The 18,458-nt window shown below is 42.1% G+C and overlaps 1 protein-coding gene across 5 annotated transcripts in view; it reads right to left on the bottom strand.

The window, feature by feature from the left end:
- LOC110496359 (ras/Rap GTPase-activating protein SynGAP) overlaps positions 1-18,458 on the bottom strand; it is a 104,835-nt gene that overhangs the window by 17,074 nt on the left and 69,303 nt on the right. For all 5 annotated transcript variants that reach the window (XM_036952924.1, XM_036952925.1, XM_036952926.1 and 2 more), the window contains 10 exons: positions 5,000-5,094; positions 3,941-4,062; positions 3,386-3,539; positions 3,102-3,200; positions 2,750-2,989; positions 2,305-2,640; positions 1,998-2,142; positions 1,596-1,740; positions 1,196-1,432; positions 211-412 (listed from right to left, as the gene is read on the bottom strand). In XM_036952924.1, coding sequence (XP_036808819.1) covers positions 211-412; positions 1,196-1,432; positions 1,596-1,740; positions 1,998-2,142; positions 2,305-2,640; positions 2,750-2,989; positions 3,102-3,200; positions 3,386-3,539; positions 3,941-4,062; positions 5,000-5,094 — 1,775 coding nt within the window. The remainder of the gene's footprint in view (positions 1-210; positions 413-1,195; positions 1,433-1,595; positions 1,741-1,997; positions 2,143-2,304; positions 2,641-2,749; positions 2,990-3,101; positions 3,201-3,385; positions 3,540-3,940; positions 4,063-4,999; positions 5,095-18,458) is intronic.

Genomic DNA, 18,458 nt, shown 5'->3' with positions numbered 1-18,458 from the left:
CTACACCGTAGGTGTCTTGTGCCTGGTCCTGCCTCCATTTGGAGCCACGCCTCATCGTCGAGTGATTTGCTCAAATTAAATGACAAATACTTTACTCAGTAAGGTCACTCCCATAGAATTCTATGGTCACTCCCAAAAAGGCCAACTTTGAATCGTTGATGTCCCAGGCTTATATGCACAACAGCCTGGAGAGGTTACATTCCCCATTACCTTGCTCAGTTGGGCCATGACTTCCCACAGCAGGCTGTGGAGCACTGACAGCTCCCTGCCCAGGTCGATGTAGCCCTCGAAGCCCCCGGCATTGCTCCCCGTGTCCATGTTGGAGATCTCGTACAGGAACTGCTGCATGGAGCCCCACTCCATCTCCAAAAACTCATTCATGAAACACATGTGGTCCTCTTTGCCACTAAACCTGAGGGCAGAAGAGACAGCAGCGTGGGGGGAGCATAGAGAGAGTGGGGGGGAAAGAGAGAAAGAAGTTCCCACAGACAGTGAAAGATTGAGGGAGAAAGGGACAAGATACATAGTATGGTGAAGTACAGAGGAATAGTGATAAGGGCGTACGGAGAGAAAACAAGAGAGGGGAGACAGACAGTGTGAGAATGCAAAGAATGAAAGAGCAGGTGAGGAAGATGGAAGGATACAGTATAAAAAACAGGCGATGGTGAGGGGGAGAATTGAATTATTCGTACTGTAACCTTGTCTGCAATGTGCCAAGAACATCGCTAAAAGAAATAGTTTCTGTGCACACAGACTTCTCCACCCTCTGAACATTTGTGCCATTGAAACCTTTTACGGTCACTTTTGTGCACAATCATCTTGTTTGTGGACAATCATGTTGGATGAATTCTTCATTCACTGTCACCAAAGGAAAAGCTTATTTCAGAATAGTTTACTTCATGCTGACTGATATAATGTATTATGATACAGTTATAACGCATAGTAAGACTTAAGCAAGTCTTAAGCATGTATGACCCAATAATTAATGGATTGGTTCCTGGAAGAGGAACTGGCTGAGGACATAGATAATGACTTAACAAGGCTTGGTTGGTAGTGGACATACTGGATAATTTTGGGAAAGGCAGGTTAATTGTTAGAGGACAGGTGAGGGGAGGCTAAATGTGAGGGAAGGCTAAAAGAAAGGTCATGCACAAAAAAAAGGGAAGGCTACATAGGAGGGAAGGTGGTGACTGACTTGGAGAAGCTGGCCAGGTTCTGCACCACCTTGGCGATGAGGGTGAGTGTGCGGGAGGTCCGCTCTCCGGGGTACTCCTGGGTGAGGTTGAAGAGAGAGGGCGACATGATGGCGGGACACAGGAAGCGTAGGAAGAGGGAGGAGCTGATGAGGCGGTCTGCGATGTCCTCCCTTCCCCGCTCGGCACACCGGACCCTCCAGGAGGCAAATACGTCCTTCAGCTCCCGCGGAAACACACTAGAATAGAAGGGTAGGACAGAAGGATAGAATAGTACTCCATTTTTCGTTGCAAACTTTTTTTTGGGGGGGGGTGGGGAACAAACAGCCCATCATACTAGAAAGGACACTGTGTTACTGACACATTTGTACAATGGCGTAGTCATGTGGAAGAAATTCTGACCAATGAGAGTTGACAATCTTGCAGAGTGCCAGCTCGCAGCACATGCGAAGATTGGCTTGGTGGTCGGCCAGGACAGACGGTGGAGTACGCATGGGATCCACTTCACAATTCTCCTCTGACTCGTATAAAGCTCGAATGAACTCCCCTGTCAACGAGACAACCGTTCATTAATCCTCATCAGTATCTTCTTCTTCATCATCATCACCATCATAGTCTTCTCATCAACATCATTGTCACTCATCATTTCAAATTTTTTAGCAAAGCTCGCTCAGCGGGCACTCCAGGCAGGCTAAAGCAAACGCTAAAAGTATTTGAATGATTTCAAATAGTATTTGAACCCAGGTCTGGATTTGGTCATTTTACACGGGTATTGGTATAAAATAAAATCATTTGCAGTTTTACCTATGGCATCCTTGAGGTACCGGTGCCCTATCAATTTGAGGTACTCCTCTATGGCTTTAGTAGCAAGGGTGTTCTCTCGAAAGATCAGATGCTCTCGTTCCATGAATCTATCCACCTCGCACATCGCCATGTCTGACAGGAAGTCCTGAAAAAGAACATGCTCCTCAAACAAACAACACAAACACATTGTACAACAGACACAGGGGCCAGGAACGATGCTACAGGCCTCATTTACAATAACCTCAGAAAGAGGTTACTCTCCAACAGGAGTGCTTGGCCACCCCTGCTTTAGTGCCTTCCTTCCTACCTTCGCCTTGCCCGTGCTCTGGAGAATGTGCACCAGCGCGAACGCCACCTCCTCTTTGCTTTTGACACTGAGCAGAGGCTCCAGCACGGCACACAGCGTACGGTAGTTATTGGTGATGTACTCAGCGAACTCCTTGTACAACTCCATGGGCAGGATACTCATGGTCTGGTAGCGGGACTTGAGGCGGATTGAGGCATTGATGACCTTGCCACCGCCTACACCGCCACCCTTAGCCAAAGCACTGGGCTGGATCACCGGATACCACTGCTCCACAAACTGCCTGCCTGTGATGCTCGATATGGGGATAGTGACCAGGCCGAGGTACGTGCTCTTCTCCTAGGTTAGAGAACAGAACGGAGAATAGAATAGAAGTAACTATTTGAGTAACTCTGCAAACACAAAAGATACACAAGGAAAAATACAACCGCCATAGACAGACACACACCTTGCGTCGCTTTTTGTCTGTCTCCTTGTAAAGGTGCAGGCGTAGGCTACGAATGGCAGGCAAGTTGTTGAACTCAAAGTGCTCGCCCCAGAAGACAGTGTCCGTGCGGGGCTTGCTGGTGGTGCGAGCATACAGCATGTCATCCAGACACAGCTCACAATAGTACCGCTTCTTAGGAGGAAGGTCCCTGGCCTCAATGATCCACAGCTTAAGCACATTGTCCACCCTTCGACTATTGTCCTAAAATGGGAGCATTGGAGAGAGAGGTGAAGACTGCTGAAACTAATGGAGATGAAAGGCATTTTGAGTGTGGACTGCAAGCAGGCTCCTTGTTCCTCTCTATTTTTTTCACCTTGTTGGGCTTGACAGCTCTCTGTAGATTCTCAATCCATTTGTCTCTCTCTGCAGCCGAGCGGCAGGCAAAGCATTTTGTCCCTGAAATGGTGGTCACCTACAGTCAAACAGACACAGAAGTGAATTCATCAATGATATAGTTTGTTGCTTGTTAGTGTGTAACAGTTGATCAATTACTATCACCATGACACATCAACTTGGAAGACTGAGCTGTAATAACTGTTTTAGATGTAATATTAGGAGAGATACTACACACTATTCTTCTCCCAGAAGGGCACTCACCTCAAAGCAATACTCCTGGCCCAATATGCTGGAGTGGACAGGTTTGATGACAGCATCTTCATCCAGCGTGAGGTCCAGAGCCTCCGCTGCACTGCTAGGGGAAAGCAGGGACTCATGAGAGTGGGACTCCTTGAAGCTCTGCATTAGACGGGTCCTTGAGAGAGAAAGACAGAGAGAGAGAGAGAGAGAGAGAGAGAGAGAGAGAGAGAGAGAGAGAGAGAGTGTGTGAGAGAGAGAGAGAGAGAGAGAGAGAGAGAGAGAGAGAGAGAGAGAGAGAGGTTAAGACACACTGTGGTCCCATTACAATGTTAAGGGAAACAGTGCAATGAAACAAGCACTACTAAACATAAAATCTGGTACCAGGTAGGGTTAAAAATGGTGTTCAATTCTTGCAATAAGTACCCAAAAGTAACCACTGTTAACATAAACTGTACATATTGGAAAACACCAGGTAAATACACAAAAAAAGGAGTGTAAAATAAATATTTATAGAGTGTATAACAGGAAACACAAGTGTACGTCACACATCCAATCGTTTGGGAAAGCGTTACCTACCTCTCCTGATCAGCACTACGGAAACGGGGTAGAATCATGTGGCGGAAGCTGCTGGTTCGATCCAGCTTGGGCTGGCTCTTTGCCCTTTTGATGGAGCCCTTCAACTTTCGACTGAGGAAGCTCTGTTGGGGACAAGAGTGGAGACCATTACACAGGTGGCGATGTCCATTTCATAAAAAAAAAATGTAATTTAGCAGAAGCTCTTGTAATTCGCTCCAGACCGACTTACAATCAGTGCATTAAACCCTTCTTTCAAAATAGGCGCTATCTGCAAAATCAGTGTTAGCATGAATCCATGTTATTGGTGGTGGTGATGGTTGTGGTACAGATGGAGGTTGAGGAGAGGAACCCACTTTTCAAGTGTTTGTGTTTTGCTTCCTTCAGATGACCACTGGAGGAGCCTATTGGGCTACAGATGAAGCAACAATGGCTAATTCAATAATGTTCTTTCAGTGGGCTATGCGAATTCAGCCACTAAGATGGATGGTGTAAGCCTATTTGAAGACTTGAAAACTCAACTGGCATGAGGTTGAACTGGTGAAATGTACAGGTGTATTCCATACTGCTATAATGTACTTTTAATTTGGAATCGGTAAATTAGTAGCATTACAGTTAGCCTACCATCTATTACTAGCCTCCTGAGTGGCGCAGCAGTCTAAGGCACTGCATTGCAAGGCTAGAGGCGTCACTACAGACCCTGGTTTGTTCCCAGGCTGTGTCACAACCGGCAGTGATCGGGAGTCCCATAGGGCGGTGCACATTTGGCACAGCATGGTCCTGGTTAGGGGTGTGTTTAGCCTGGGGGGGTAGACCGTCATTGTAAATAAGAATTTGTTCTTAAACTGACTTGCCTAGTTAAATAAAGGTTAAATAAAAAATGAAAGCATGACTATTATCAATTCTGCTCTGAACAAAAGAGAACAGGGTAATGAGGGAGAATAATGATAGAGAGCAGGAAGTGAAGCTAATAGTGGGTAGCACTTTACTGTATGGCCCAGAATAAGTGGAAATGACACGATAATAATGGAAAGAGGTAATATAGCATTTTCGAGTACTTACTTGTTGTCTGAAGGGTTGTTGGGGGGCAGTGGGAGGGATTTCCATGCTTGGCTGTCTCGCAGTGGCAATGCTCTTCCTGCGAGCGCGAGCGTGCTCTGTGAGAGAGAGAGTAAATCTCAGTAAGACAAAAACAATGGTGTTCCAAAAAAGGTCCAGTTGCCAGGACCACGAATACAAATTCCATCTAGACACCGTTGCCCTAGAGCACACAAAAAAACGATACATACCTCGGCCTAAACATCAGCGCCACAGGTAACTTCCACAAAGATGTGAACGATCTGAGAGACAAGGCAAGAAGGGCCTTCTATGCCATCAAAAGGAACATACAGCTTAAGTGAGAAGTTTACATACATTTAAATACATTTCAACTCAGTTTTTCACAATTCCTGACATTTAATCATAGTAAAAATTATAGTCTGAGGTCAGTTAGGATCACCATTTTATTTGAAGAATGTGAAATACCAGAATAATAGCAGAGAAGGATTTATTTCAGCTTTATTTCTTTCATCACATTGCCAGTGGGTCAGAAGTTTACATACACTCAATTAGTATTTGGTAGCATTGCCTTTACATTGTTTAACTTGGGTCAAACGTTTCCAGTAGCCTTCCACAACCTTCCCACAATAAGTTGGGTGAATTCTGGCCCATTCCTCCTGACAGAGCTGGTGTAACTGAGTCAGGTTTGTAGTTCTCCTTGCTCGCATACACTTGTTCAGTTCTGCCCACTAATTTTCAATTGGATTGCGGTCAGGGCTTTGTGATGGCCACTCCAATACCTTGACTTTGTTGTCCTTAAGCCATTTTGCCACAACTTTGGAAGTATGCTTGGGGTCATCGTCCATTTGGAAGACCCATTTGCGACCAAGCTTTGAAGTCCTGACTGATGTCTTGAGATGTTTCTTCAATATATCCACATAATTTTACTTCCTCAAAATGCCAGCTATTTTGTGAAGTGCACCAGTCCCTCCTGCAGCAAAGCACCCCAACAAAATGATGCTGCCACCATGGTTGGGATAGTGTTCTTCAGCTTGCAAGCCTCCCACTTTTTCCTCAAAACATAACGATGCTCATTATGGCCAAACAGTTCTATTTTTGTTTCATAAGACCAGAGGACATTTCTCCAAAAAGTCCGATCTTTGTCCCCATGTGCAGTTGCAAACTGTAGTCTGGCTTTTTTTATGGCTGTTTTGGAGCAGTGGCTTCCTAATTGCTGAGCAGCCTTTCAGGTTATGTCGATATAGGACTTGTTTTACTGTGGATATAAATACTTTTGTACCCGTTTCCTCCAGCATCTCCACAAGGTCCTTTGCTGTTGTTCTGGGATTGATTTGCACTTTTCGCACCAAGGTACGTTCATCTCTAGGAGATAGAATGCATCTCCTTCCTGAACGGTATGACGGCTGCGTGGTTCCATGGTGTTTATACTTGCGTACTATTGTTTGTACAGATGAACGTGGTACCTTCAAGTGTGTGGAAATTACTCCCAAGGATGAACCAGACTTGTGGAGGTCTACAATTTATTTTCTGAGATCTTGGCTGATTTCTTTTGATTTTCCAATGATGTCAAGCAAAGAGGAGTTTGAAGGTAGGCCTTGAAATACATCCACAGGTATACCTTCACTTGACTAAAATAATGTAAATTAGCCTACCAGAAGCTTCTAAAGCCCTGACATCATTTTCTGGAATTTTCCCAGCTGTTTAAAGGCACAGTCAACTTAGTGTATGTAAACTTCTGACCCATTGGAATTGTGATACAGTGAGTTATAAGTGAAATCATTTGTCTGTAAACAATTTTTTTGAAAAATGACTTGTGTCATGCACAAAGTTGATGTCCGAACCGACTTGCCAAAACTATAGTTTGTTAACAAGAAATGTGTGGAGTGGCTGAAAAACAAGTTTTAATAACTCCAACCTAAGTGTATGTAAACTTCCGACTTCAACTGTATGTAAAATTCGACATTCCAATTAGGATCTGGCTTAAAATACTTGAGTCAGTTATAGAACCCATTGCCCTTCATGGTTGTGAGTTCTGGGGTCCGCTCACCATCCAAAGAATTCACAAAATGGGACAAAGCCCAAATTGAGACTGCATGCAGAATTCTGCAAAAATATCCTCCATGTACAACGTAAAACACAAAATAATGCATGCAGAGCAGAATTAGGCTGATACCACTAATGATCAACATCCAGATAAGAAATCAAAATCAAATCAAATTTATTTATATAGCCCTTCGTACATCAGCTGATATCTCAAAGTGCTGTACATAAACCCAGCCTAAAACCCCAAACAGCAAGCAATGCAGGTGTAGAAGCACGTTAAGTTCTACAACCACCTAAAAGGAAGCGATTCCAAAAGCCATCAACAACAGAGAAATTAACCTGGAGAAGGACAACCCTAAGCAAGCTGGTCCTGGGGCTTTGTTCACAAACACAAACAGACCCTACAGAGCCACAGGACAGCAACACAGTTAGACCCAACCAAATCATGAGTAAACAAAAAGATAATTACTTGAGACATTGGAAAGAATTTACAAAAAAACCCAGAGCAAACTAGAATGCTATTTGGCCATAAACAAAGAGTACACGGTGGAAGAATACCTGACCACTGTGACTGACCCCAAATTAAGGAAATCTTTGACCATGTACAGACTCAGCAAGCAAAGCCTTGCTATTGAGAAAGGCCGCCGAAGGCAGACCTGGCTCTCAAGAGAAGACAGGCTATGTGCACACTGCCCACAAAATGAGGTGGAAACTGAGCTGCACTTCCTAACCTCCTGACAAATGTATGAACATGGAAAAGGGGCAACCAGTGAAGAACAAACACCATTGTAAATACAACCTATATTTATGTTTATTTATTTCCCCTTTTGTACTTTAACTATTTGCACACAATTACAACACTGTATATAGATGTAATATGACATTTGAAATATCGTTATCCTTTTGGAATGTGTAACGAGTGTAGCGTTTACTGTTAATTTGTTATTGTTTATTTAACTTTTGTTTATTATCTATTTCACTTGCTTTGGCAATGTGAAGATATGTTTCCCAAGCCTATAAAGCCCATTAAATTGAAAATTAGAGAAGGAGAGGGGGGGCAGAGAGAGGGTCAAAGAGAGAAAAGAGATAAGGAACACCAGAACCTTAAAAAGTGCAACCTGAAACTGTAACCATGGGAAAAAGTACAAGATTAGTCCAAATTCGAACAAAAAAAATACAAACACAAGCAAAACTTTTGTTCTGAGAAGTTCTAAATGTTAGAGAGGCGTGTTTGTTCTATTCAAGTGATAATGCCAGAGAAGCCGCTGTTTGGAGCATGTATTGGCACGGGTGTTGTTAGGCCCGAGACGAAGTCGAGATAAAGGATGAAGAAATCACAAGTACAGTTTGTCAGCTACACAATAAATAAATGTTAGCCATATGTCCACGTCATGTGTGTCTACATTCAGAAGCAGATCAAGAAGTAGGCCACCAGCAAAATTACGTGAACATGGAAAATAACCACCAACTGGCGAGCAGACTACATTAAAATACTCCTTAGAATAAGGGCAGATGAGAATTAGAATCTGCGTCAACACTTCTGTTTCCCCCGACATCATCTCGCCAAGTGGCTGAGGGAGCTTCAGTTGGCTAGCCAACAGGGGAAGTCAATTATATAAGAATAGGACTGCCTCTACTCTACTATTACACAACCTATAACACAAGGTCATCGACTTTGTTCCTTAAAGCAATGGTAACTTGAATATCTTAAAACCACAACACCAAGATGGTTGCCAGACTGTAAACAAGAGCTGCTCTTATGTTCAGCTATTTTCTATCAATTCTATTTCTATGGTTACACCCATGTTCACTCTAAGCTGCATGCACAGCTCCCCCCGGACTGCCGCCCAGAAGCCAACAGAGAGAACGAGACTGACTTTGACAAAACTTTCTAGAATGGTGGTCACCAAACAGTCGATCGCGATCCACTGGTTGATCTCCAAGGAATTAATTTCTGTAAAAACCCCAAAGATATTGTTTGTATTAGTCTCGGGCTGTTCTCCGGGTAGGTTAACTTTTGCCATTTTGTTCCAGTTCATACCCAGAGAGCAAATCATGTGCACTATAAACTTACCGGATGGCTCAGATGACCGTGTCTGCAGCAATGTAGCCGCAATAAGATACGGCACAGCACAGTTGATACTGTGAGATTTCAAAACGTTTAAAACCATGACTGGAGAGAGACTGTCAACGAATGCAGCAAATATTTGCTGTTTTTAGGAGTGAGTTCATGTTTAAGTTCTTACTCAGCACTGTCAACACTTTGTGTTCAACACTTATATAAACTATAAAATGCGCATTCTTCCTATTTCCACCCAGCGCTACAACAAGCACTGCAGTAGTAATGAACGAGTAGGAAAGTGTATCTTTAGGCTTGCGTTGTTGTTATTAGCGGCTTGGGTCTTTTTTAATAGCGAGGAATATTTCACTTTCTCCGTTCATAGCAGTAACATAAATGTGTGCACGAGGCAGAAATAATGCGGTGCGACTCGAGTTTCACCATCAGTCAGTGTCAGCGGAGGAAAGGGAGAGCAGAGGGTTGAGAGGCGGACCCTCAGTCCCTCCACCGAGACTGACCATCAGATGCTGTCACCATCAGCACAATAAAATACTAATAAAAAGCAAATTATTTAAATGCATGCTCACTCAGCTGTGCTTCACAAGTAATACAACAACGGATCTATCAGCGGTGTGATCATATAGCCTACCTTAAATGTAGAAATATAATGTAAAAAATGGCCCAAACAACAATACATTGGCTGGGCAATTCAAGAAAGTCCACATGCGGTTATAATGTACTGGGCCTATATTGTAGCTTACTGTATAAACCTCACTGCTACAGTACTGTTATTAATGAATGAATGTTACATAGGCTTACATTTTTTTTAAGTAATGTTAAAAAAAATTGGACTGGTAGATCTCGGCTTGCATTTTGACTCAAAGTGATCTTGACTCAGAAAAGGTTGGTGACCCACTGTTCTAGGGTTTTCCCTGTTAACACTATCAACGTTTACCCTTTACTGTGGCATTTGGGATTGAATCAACGCAATATTATCCACTTTCAATGCAACATACAGTAACAAAACAAGCTATGCAAGATATTTTGTTGCAGGCAGAACACATTGGAGTAGGATTCTATTGCATTGACACGCACTACTCAGCCCGTAATCTACCCAGACCTGTGCGGCATAAACAATCAGAGCTGCAGTAGGCCTATATGCAAATAGACCATTGCCATATATGGATCTGTGTCATTTACATTCAACTGGACTGTGTTTACAGCATGAGTGGCCATGAGTAGATGCACAAAACATGTACTTTTCATGTACATCTTAGAAAATCAAGTCAGGTAATGAGCTTTTTTTGTATCAAAGGAGCAGTGAGCAGTGTTGTATTTTGAGACAGGCTTGAATAAGCTAAGTAGCCAGTAGGCAGAGAGTAGCATAATTTGTCTGATTCTCTGTATTAATGGTATGGGAATAATAATGCATTTTATTTTGTAAAGTGGTTTCTTGCATCACACAACACAACAACATTTTCAGTCATCTCCTTGTCTGAGGTGGATAAACAGGTTAATGTCAAGCCCGGCCTACATTGAGCACCACACATTGGCTGCTATTGTGGGTTAATGATAGAAGAGCTATTTCCATGTTAAAATGTTATGGGCTGCAATTTCTCCATTGTTTTGGACGGTAGGCCACTCTGGTAGACCTACATTATTATCAAATAGCCACAGTAGCCTGCAAGGCCAATGTTTAAACTGCAACTTAAAGTGGGTACAGCCTCAGTGTTCACAGTAAACGCATACTGGAAGTTGCACAGAATTTTCACAACGTTCAAGTTTGCGCTCAGCAGTGCCGAAACAAATTTGAGGGAACATTTACCCACACCCCCTTTATTTTTCCATCAATATCTGACACTTCTGGCTACATTCTCCTCAGTTTCCCAGTAGAGCAATAATAACCTTTTAATACATATTAAGGCACCATAAATACTCACTCTCCTTCTATCTCTTCTTCTCTCCCACGCACTTTTTTACATAATTCCAGCTGTGTACTCCCCCTCCTCTCGTCTCTATCTATCTGTCATCCATCATGTAGGTCTACATTCAGAAGCAGATCAAAAAGTAGGCCACCAGCAAAATTATGTGAACATGGAAAATAACCACCAACTGGCGAGCAGACTACATTAAAATACTCCTTGGAATATGGGCAGAATAGAATTATCATCTACGTCAATACGTTTGTTCCCCCGACTCCATCGAGTCAAGTGGCTGAGGGAGCTTCAGTTGGCTAGCCAACAGGGGAAGTCAATTATATAAGAATAGGACTGCCTCTGCTCTACTATTACACAACCTATAACACAAGGTCATCGACTTTGTTCCTTAAAGTAATGGTAACTTGAATATCTTAAACCATGCCACCAAGATGGTTGCCAGACTGTAAACAAGAGCTGCTCTTATGTTCAGCTATTTTCTATCAATTCTATTTGTATGGTTAAACCCACACCAACGTTCACTCTAAGCTGCACACGTGCGTAGCCCCGAGACTGCCCGTGCAGCTCCCCCAGGACTGCCGCACAGATGCCTACTGAGAGAAGCACGAGATTGAACGTCACTAAACTTTCTAGAGTAGTGGTCACTAAACGGTCGATATCGACCCACTGGTCGATCTCCAAGGCATTTCTAGTCGAGCACCAAACATTTCTGTAAAAAAAACAACGATAAAGCCTTGTGTTTTTGTATTAGTCTCAGGCTGTTGCCGGTAGGTGCATGCGATTCAGCTGCCCTACACGCCGGGTAGGCGAACTGTTGCCATTTTGTACCATTTCATGTGTCTGAAGGTACAAACTCTTCCTTCCCGGCAGGCCCAGAGATCAAATTAAGTGCAATATAAGCTAACCGCTGGCCAATCGAATGGCTCAGATGACCGTGTCTGCAGTAACGAAGCAGGCATACAAGAAAAGTCCAGCAAAGTTGATACTGTGAGATTTCAAAAAAATGTAAAAAAAAGAATTACTAGAGAGACTGTCAACGAATACAGCAAAGAGCTGCTGTTTTTATGAGTAAGTTCATGTTTAAGTTCTTACTCAGCACTGTCAACACTTTTATAAGCCATAAAATGCACGTTCTTCCTATTTCCACCCAGCGCTACAACAAGCACTGCAGTAGTAATGAATGAGTAGGAAAGTGTATCTATAGGTTTGCGTTGTTATTATTAGTGGCTTTAGTCTTTTTTAATAGCGAGGAATATTTAACTTTCTCCGTTCATAGCAGTAACAACATGCATTTGTGCTTTAGGGTGAAATAATGCGGTACAACTCGAGTTTCACCATCAGCTGGAAGATTGTGCCTTTTTTGGTTCAGTGTCAAATCAAATGTTATTGGTCTCATACAAGTGTTTAGCAGACTGTTACCCTAACGTCCTCGGAATAGGAAGTTACATTTCCGTCAAGGAGCTTAAATAGGATTGGGAGAGAGGGCCGTGTCTCATAGTTTACAACCACTGTCTGTTCACATGGGCGGGGCCACTGAGTTGGCAGAGTTTACTCTATGACAAACTGTTATCTCATTAAGAAGCTAAATGACATTTAATCTTTTCACAAATAGTTTCATATTTAAACATTTAAATTGACAACAATTCCATGTGAATCTGAAAACTATAATGTGTAGACTTTCCAAGATAGAGTTTATGTCGTCCTTTCATCAGTAATCATGTCTCAGACGCCAACTAAACTGTCCCAACGCATATTTTCAACTGGTTGGTTTAGTGAAATATGGTTCCGTTTCCCATCTTTTGATGTCACCAGAATCTCTATGTTAACAAAGGGCTTTTCAAGAGTAAATTCTATAGGATAGATAGAGAAACGGGGGGGGGGGGGTATTTATGGGGGTCATAAACCTCCCATCAAGCCAAGTCATGACAATAGACTTACGTTTTTTAAAGTCATGTTAAAAAAATTGGAGTGGTTGATCTTGGCTTGCCTTTTGACTCAAAGTGATCTTGACTCAGGAAAGGTGTAATGAACATGAGGGGAGGCAGAGAGCTGGTCTCAAGCGCAGGGCGCAGCAGGTGTTTATTGCAAAGGACCACAGGAGGAGGCAGGTAGCTGGTTCCAGGGGCAGGCAGAAGGTCATACACAGGGGTCCAAAAGTGCAACAGTATAGGCAGGGAGAAGGCTAGTAACATAGTCCGGGAGATCAGGAAATAGGTAGATAACAGGAAATCTGATAGGCTAAAATACAGGCAGGGAATAGGCAAAAGGCGTCGTTTGTGAGGCAGTCAAAAACTATTAAACATGGGAGGAGTAAATCACGGGGGAAAAAGAGCTCTGAAAGATATCTGTCACAAAGCAAACAATACCTCACAGTGACGGGGTGCAAAGATCTGAACTAAATAGTGTCTGATAATGACATACAGGTGTGTGAACAGGTGATTAGAATTCAGGTGATTGGGATCTAGAGCGTGAGCTAAGTTCAGAGGATCTAGGTGTTTGAGAGTGTGAGCTGGAAAGTGGGCTAGAAAGTGAGCTGCGTTCAGGGATCTACATGTTTGAGGGTGTGAGTTGGAAGCAGACGTTACAAAAGGTTGGTGACCACTGTTCTTGAGTTTTCCCTGTTAATTCTATCAACCTTTTCCTTTACTGTGGTAACTGTGATCGAATCAACGCAATATTATCCACTTTCAGTGCAACATACCGAAACAAAACAAACTATGCAAGATATTTTGTTGTAGGCAGAACACATCGGAGTAGGATTCTATTGCATTGACACACACTACTCAGCCAGTAGTCTACCCAGACCCATGCAGCATAAACAATCAGAGCTGCAGTAGTCCTATATGCAAATAGACCATTGCCATATATGGATCTGTGTCATTTACATTCAAGGGGACTGTGTTTACAGCATGAGCGGTCGTGAGTAGATGCACTTGTTTTGAGATCAATGCGAGAACTGCATGTAGCCACGTGTGCACATTTTGTTCAGATCTTATGCTAGTTGAGTTATTAGACCAGTTATAGATAATTTGTAGTCAGCAATATGGGAGTGATTGCTTCATACAAGAGCACAAAATGTGTACATTACTAGACATCTTAGAAGGTAAACAGCTTTTTTATTTACTTAAAGGAGTAGTATTTTAAGACAGGTATGAATAAGCTACGAAGCCAATAGGCAGAGGGTAGCATAATATGTCTGATTCTCTGTATTAATGGTATGGGAATAATAATTCATTTTATTTTGTAAAGTGGTTTCTTGCATCAAACAACACAACAACGTTTTCAGTCATCTTCTTGTCTGAGGTGGATAAACAGGTTAATGTCAAGCCCTGCATGTTTAGTTTTCTTCTCAAACGTCTCATGGAATGTAGGCCTACATTGAACGACACACATTGGCTGCTACTACAGGCTAATGATATATGAGCTTTTTCCATGTTAAAATGTTATAGGATTTTCTCCATTGTTTTGGATGGTAGGCCACTCTGGTAGACCTACATTGTGATCAAATAGCCACAGTAGTCTACATGGCCACTGTGAAAACTGTAACTTAAAGCGGGTACAGCCTCAGTGTTCACAGTAAACACATGCTGGAAGTAGCACAGAATTTTCACAGCTTTCAAATTCGCACTCAGTAGACCTGAAATTTGCTCAGTGCCGAAACAAATTTGAGGGAACATTGACCCACACCCCTTTTATTTTCCCCTAAATATCTGACACTCCTGGCTACATTCTGCTCAGTTTCTCAGTGGATACTTAAGGCACCATAAATACTCACTCTCCTTCTTTCTATCTGTTCTCTCCCACGCACTTTTTTACATAATTCCAGTGGTGTGCTCCCCCTCCTCTTGTCTCTTTCTATCTGTCATCCTCCCCTCCCCTCAACTCTGCACGCTCTCTTCTCTCTCTTTTTTCATTCTATCCTGCTGTCTAACAAATTTCCCCTCCTAGTCATTTCTCTTAGAAGGGCAACATATTTTAATGTGAGTTGATACATATCAATTAGTGAAGAAAAAATAACAGACCCTAAAAGCTGACCCTTATTTAGGTTGTATACATACATACATACATACATACATACATACAGTATATGCATGCACACAACCACCCACACAAATCCTTATGAAAGTCTTGACTAATTTTCATTTAAAAACAAAAGACCTGTTTATAACAGCTGTTGAAGTGTATTACGTCTTAGACCTATGCTGTATTGTATGTAATGGATGGTAGAATTCAATAGATTCCATGTATTTTACATCATGAGGTAATAAGTAACGTGGGTTCTCCAGATAAACTCTTCCTATTTTATTTGTTCTAACGAATTTCGTCCCACAGTCTTAAATAATGTATATTATTCCATTATTCCAGGGTCATTGGAAAGATGTACAATCTGAGGTACCGTAGATTATCACCAAAATATAACTGCCCCAGTCATTGATGTGTAAACAGCTTTAAAACAGTACTTATCTACCATGGACCTGAACAAGGAATCAACATAGATTTTTATTAATATGTGTGCTGACAATGTTTTACTGGAGTCGGCTCTCAACATCAATATTCAGCCAGCCTTTTCCAGCGTAAATCTGCTGATACAAAACAAAGATAATCACATTTGATTTTGAAAGTCCGAACAAGAGTGAAATATGTCCTAATGGAATGCAAGCTTTGATCAATGCGGTGGCATTGCGAAAGTTAGTTTGCTCACTCTCATTGAACATGCATAATTAATCTTGCTGAGGGCAATCGGATGTCGTGAACTGTGAACACCCTGAAATAAGTGCCTATAATAATAAACTATTATATGAACTTATGTGTACTTCAATATGAGTTGGTAATACAAAAGGCATTCATGAGCACATTCTATGAGGGAGAAGAAAATAAAATCACCACATCGTCCTAGAAAAGGATTCAACTAGAACGTTCACATTGGTTTGCAGGTTTTTGTGGCAATGTTGCAAAACGATGTATGAAAAAAAGATGAGAGATCAACTTTAATGCCAGCCAAGGTCGTGCGCCTGAGCACATTGGTGAGAATGCATCAAACTGCACAGGCCCCATTTAGAATAACCTTGAACATCCCTGCCACAGTGTGACTCAAAGCATACAAAATCCTGACAAAATCCTGACTACCATAGAGCCATAGACCATTATTTCCATATTTATATCAGATAAAACCAGCATCACCAAAGATCCACCTTGTTTCCTATAAATTTGTATCTAAAAATGCAGGGCTTTTTCCTCAATCTCATTCACACAGCTGGAACAGTGGAAATTATATTTTCTAACAGACAAGGATTTCACCCTGGTGAATATTTATACAGTGAAGATTCTTTGTAAACTCCATCACCTAGTGTCAGAAATGTCCTGGATAGAATACCCTCTATTTCATAACACATTCTTTGTCTTTTTGTGTCCCAATGACTCACATAGGAAGGGACTGAGTCACATACAGTCGATTCACATATGGATTTATATTGTTAATATCCTTTTCATTTCAGAGTAACTATTTTTTTAATTTAGTGTCACTTGGCTCTCCTAAATGCTACATTGTCCTGAGTAGCATATCTTCACAAACATGGCCAAATGTGTCATTCAGTACAACCTATTATTTCAGGTTTTAGGTTCTTACAAGATCTTAAACGTTGATGATACAGTGCATTGGGAAAGTATTCAAACGCCTTCCCTTTTTCCACATTTTGTTACGTTACAGCCTTATTCTAAAATTGATTGAATTAATTGTTTCCCTCATCAATCAACCACATAATGACAAAGCAAAAACAAGTTTTTAGAAATGTATATAATAAAAAAAATGAAATGCCTTATTTAGATAAAGTATTCAGACCCTTTTCAATGAGACTCGAAATTGAGCTCAGATGCATCCTGTTTCCATTGATCATCCTTGAGATGTTTCTACAAATTGATTGGAGTCCACCTGTGGTAAATTGATTGGACAAGATTTGGAAAGGCACACACCTGTCTATATAAGGTCTCACAGTTGACAGTGCATGTCAGAGCAAAAACCAAGCCATGAGGTCAAAGTAATTGTCCATAGATCTCCGAGACAGGATTGTGTCAAGGTACAGATCTGGGGAAGGGTACCAAAAAATGTCTGCAGCACTGAGGTCCTCAAGAACACAGTGGCCTCCATAATTCTTAAATGGAAGAATTTTGGAACCACCAAGAATCTTCCTAGAGCTGGCCGTCCGGCCAAACTGAACAAGCGAGGAGAAGGGACTTGGACAGGGAGGTGACCAAAGAACCTGATAGTCACTCTGACAGAGCTCCAGAGTTGCTCTGTGGAGATGGGAGAACCTTCCACAAGGACAGCCATCTCTGCAGCACTCCACCAATCAGTCCCTGATGGTAGAGTGGCCAGACGGAAGCCACTCCTCGGTGAAAGGCACATGACAGCCCACTTGGAGTTGGCCAAAAGGCACCTAAAGGACTCTTAGACCATGAGAAACAAGATTCTCTGGTCTGATGAAACCACGATTGAACTCTTTGACCTGAATGACAAGCGTCACGTCTGGAGGTAACCAGACACCTCTTATTACCTAGCCAATACCATCCCTACAGTGAAGCATGGTGGTGACAGCATCATGATGTGGGGATGTTTTACAGCAGCAGGGAATGGGAGACTAGTTGGATCTTGGAAAAGATGAACGGACCAAAGTACAGAGAGATCCTTGATGAAAACCTGCTCCAGAGCGCTCAGGACCTCAGACTTGTGCGAAGGTTCACCTTCCAACAGGACAACGACCCTAAGCACACAGCCAAGACAATGCAGGAGTGGCTTCAGGACAAGTCTCTGAATGTCCTTGAGTGACCGAGCCAGAGCCCGTGCAGCGACGCTCCCCATCCAACCTGACAGATCTTGAGAGGATCTGCAGAGAAGAATGGGAAAAACTCCTCAAATTCAGGTGTGCCAAGCTTGTACCCAAGAAGACTTGAGGCTGCAATTACTGCCAAAGGTGCTTAAACAAAGTACTGGGTAAAGGGTCTGAATATTTATGTAAATGTAACTTCCATTTTTTTCTTCGTAATAAATTTGCAACAATTTCTAAAACCCCTTTTTTTTGTCATTATGGGGTATTGTGTGTAGAGAGATCAGGATAAAACAATTTACTCCATTTTAGAATAAGGCTATAATGTAACAACATGTAGAAAAAGTTAAGGGGTCTGAATACTTTCCGAATGCACGATAGAAGACCTGCTCACAAGACCAAGTTACGCACCTCCAAGTTATCTCACTGAAAGATCTCAACTACCCAAACATACCTGCCAATATTGATGGGATGGAGAACCAGAGATTTGATCATTTGGCCAAAAACAAACATAGTTGACTGAGTAGAGGCTCCGTTTTACTGTACAGTTTAAGACCATTTTAAACCCAGGTCCAAAAAAACGTAATAACTGCATACCATAC

This window comes from Oncorhynchus mykiss, chromosome 18 (genome assembly GCF_013265735.2).
Source record: "Oncorhynchus mykiss isolate Arlee chromosome 18, USDA_OmykA_1.1, whole genome shotgun sequence".
NCBI classification, from domain to species: Eukaryota; Metazoa; Chordata; class Actinopteri; order Salmoniformes; family Salmonidae; genus Oncorhynchus; species Oncorhynchus mykiss.
Note: the sequence above shows the minus strand (reverse complement) of the source record. Positions and strands in the feature narration are given on the sequence as shown.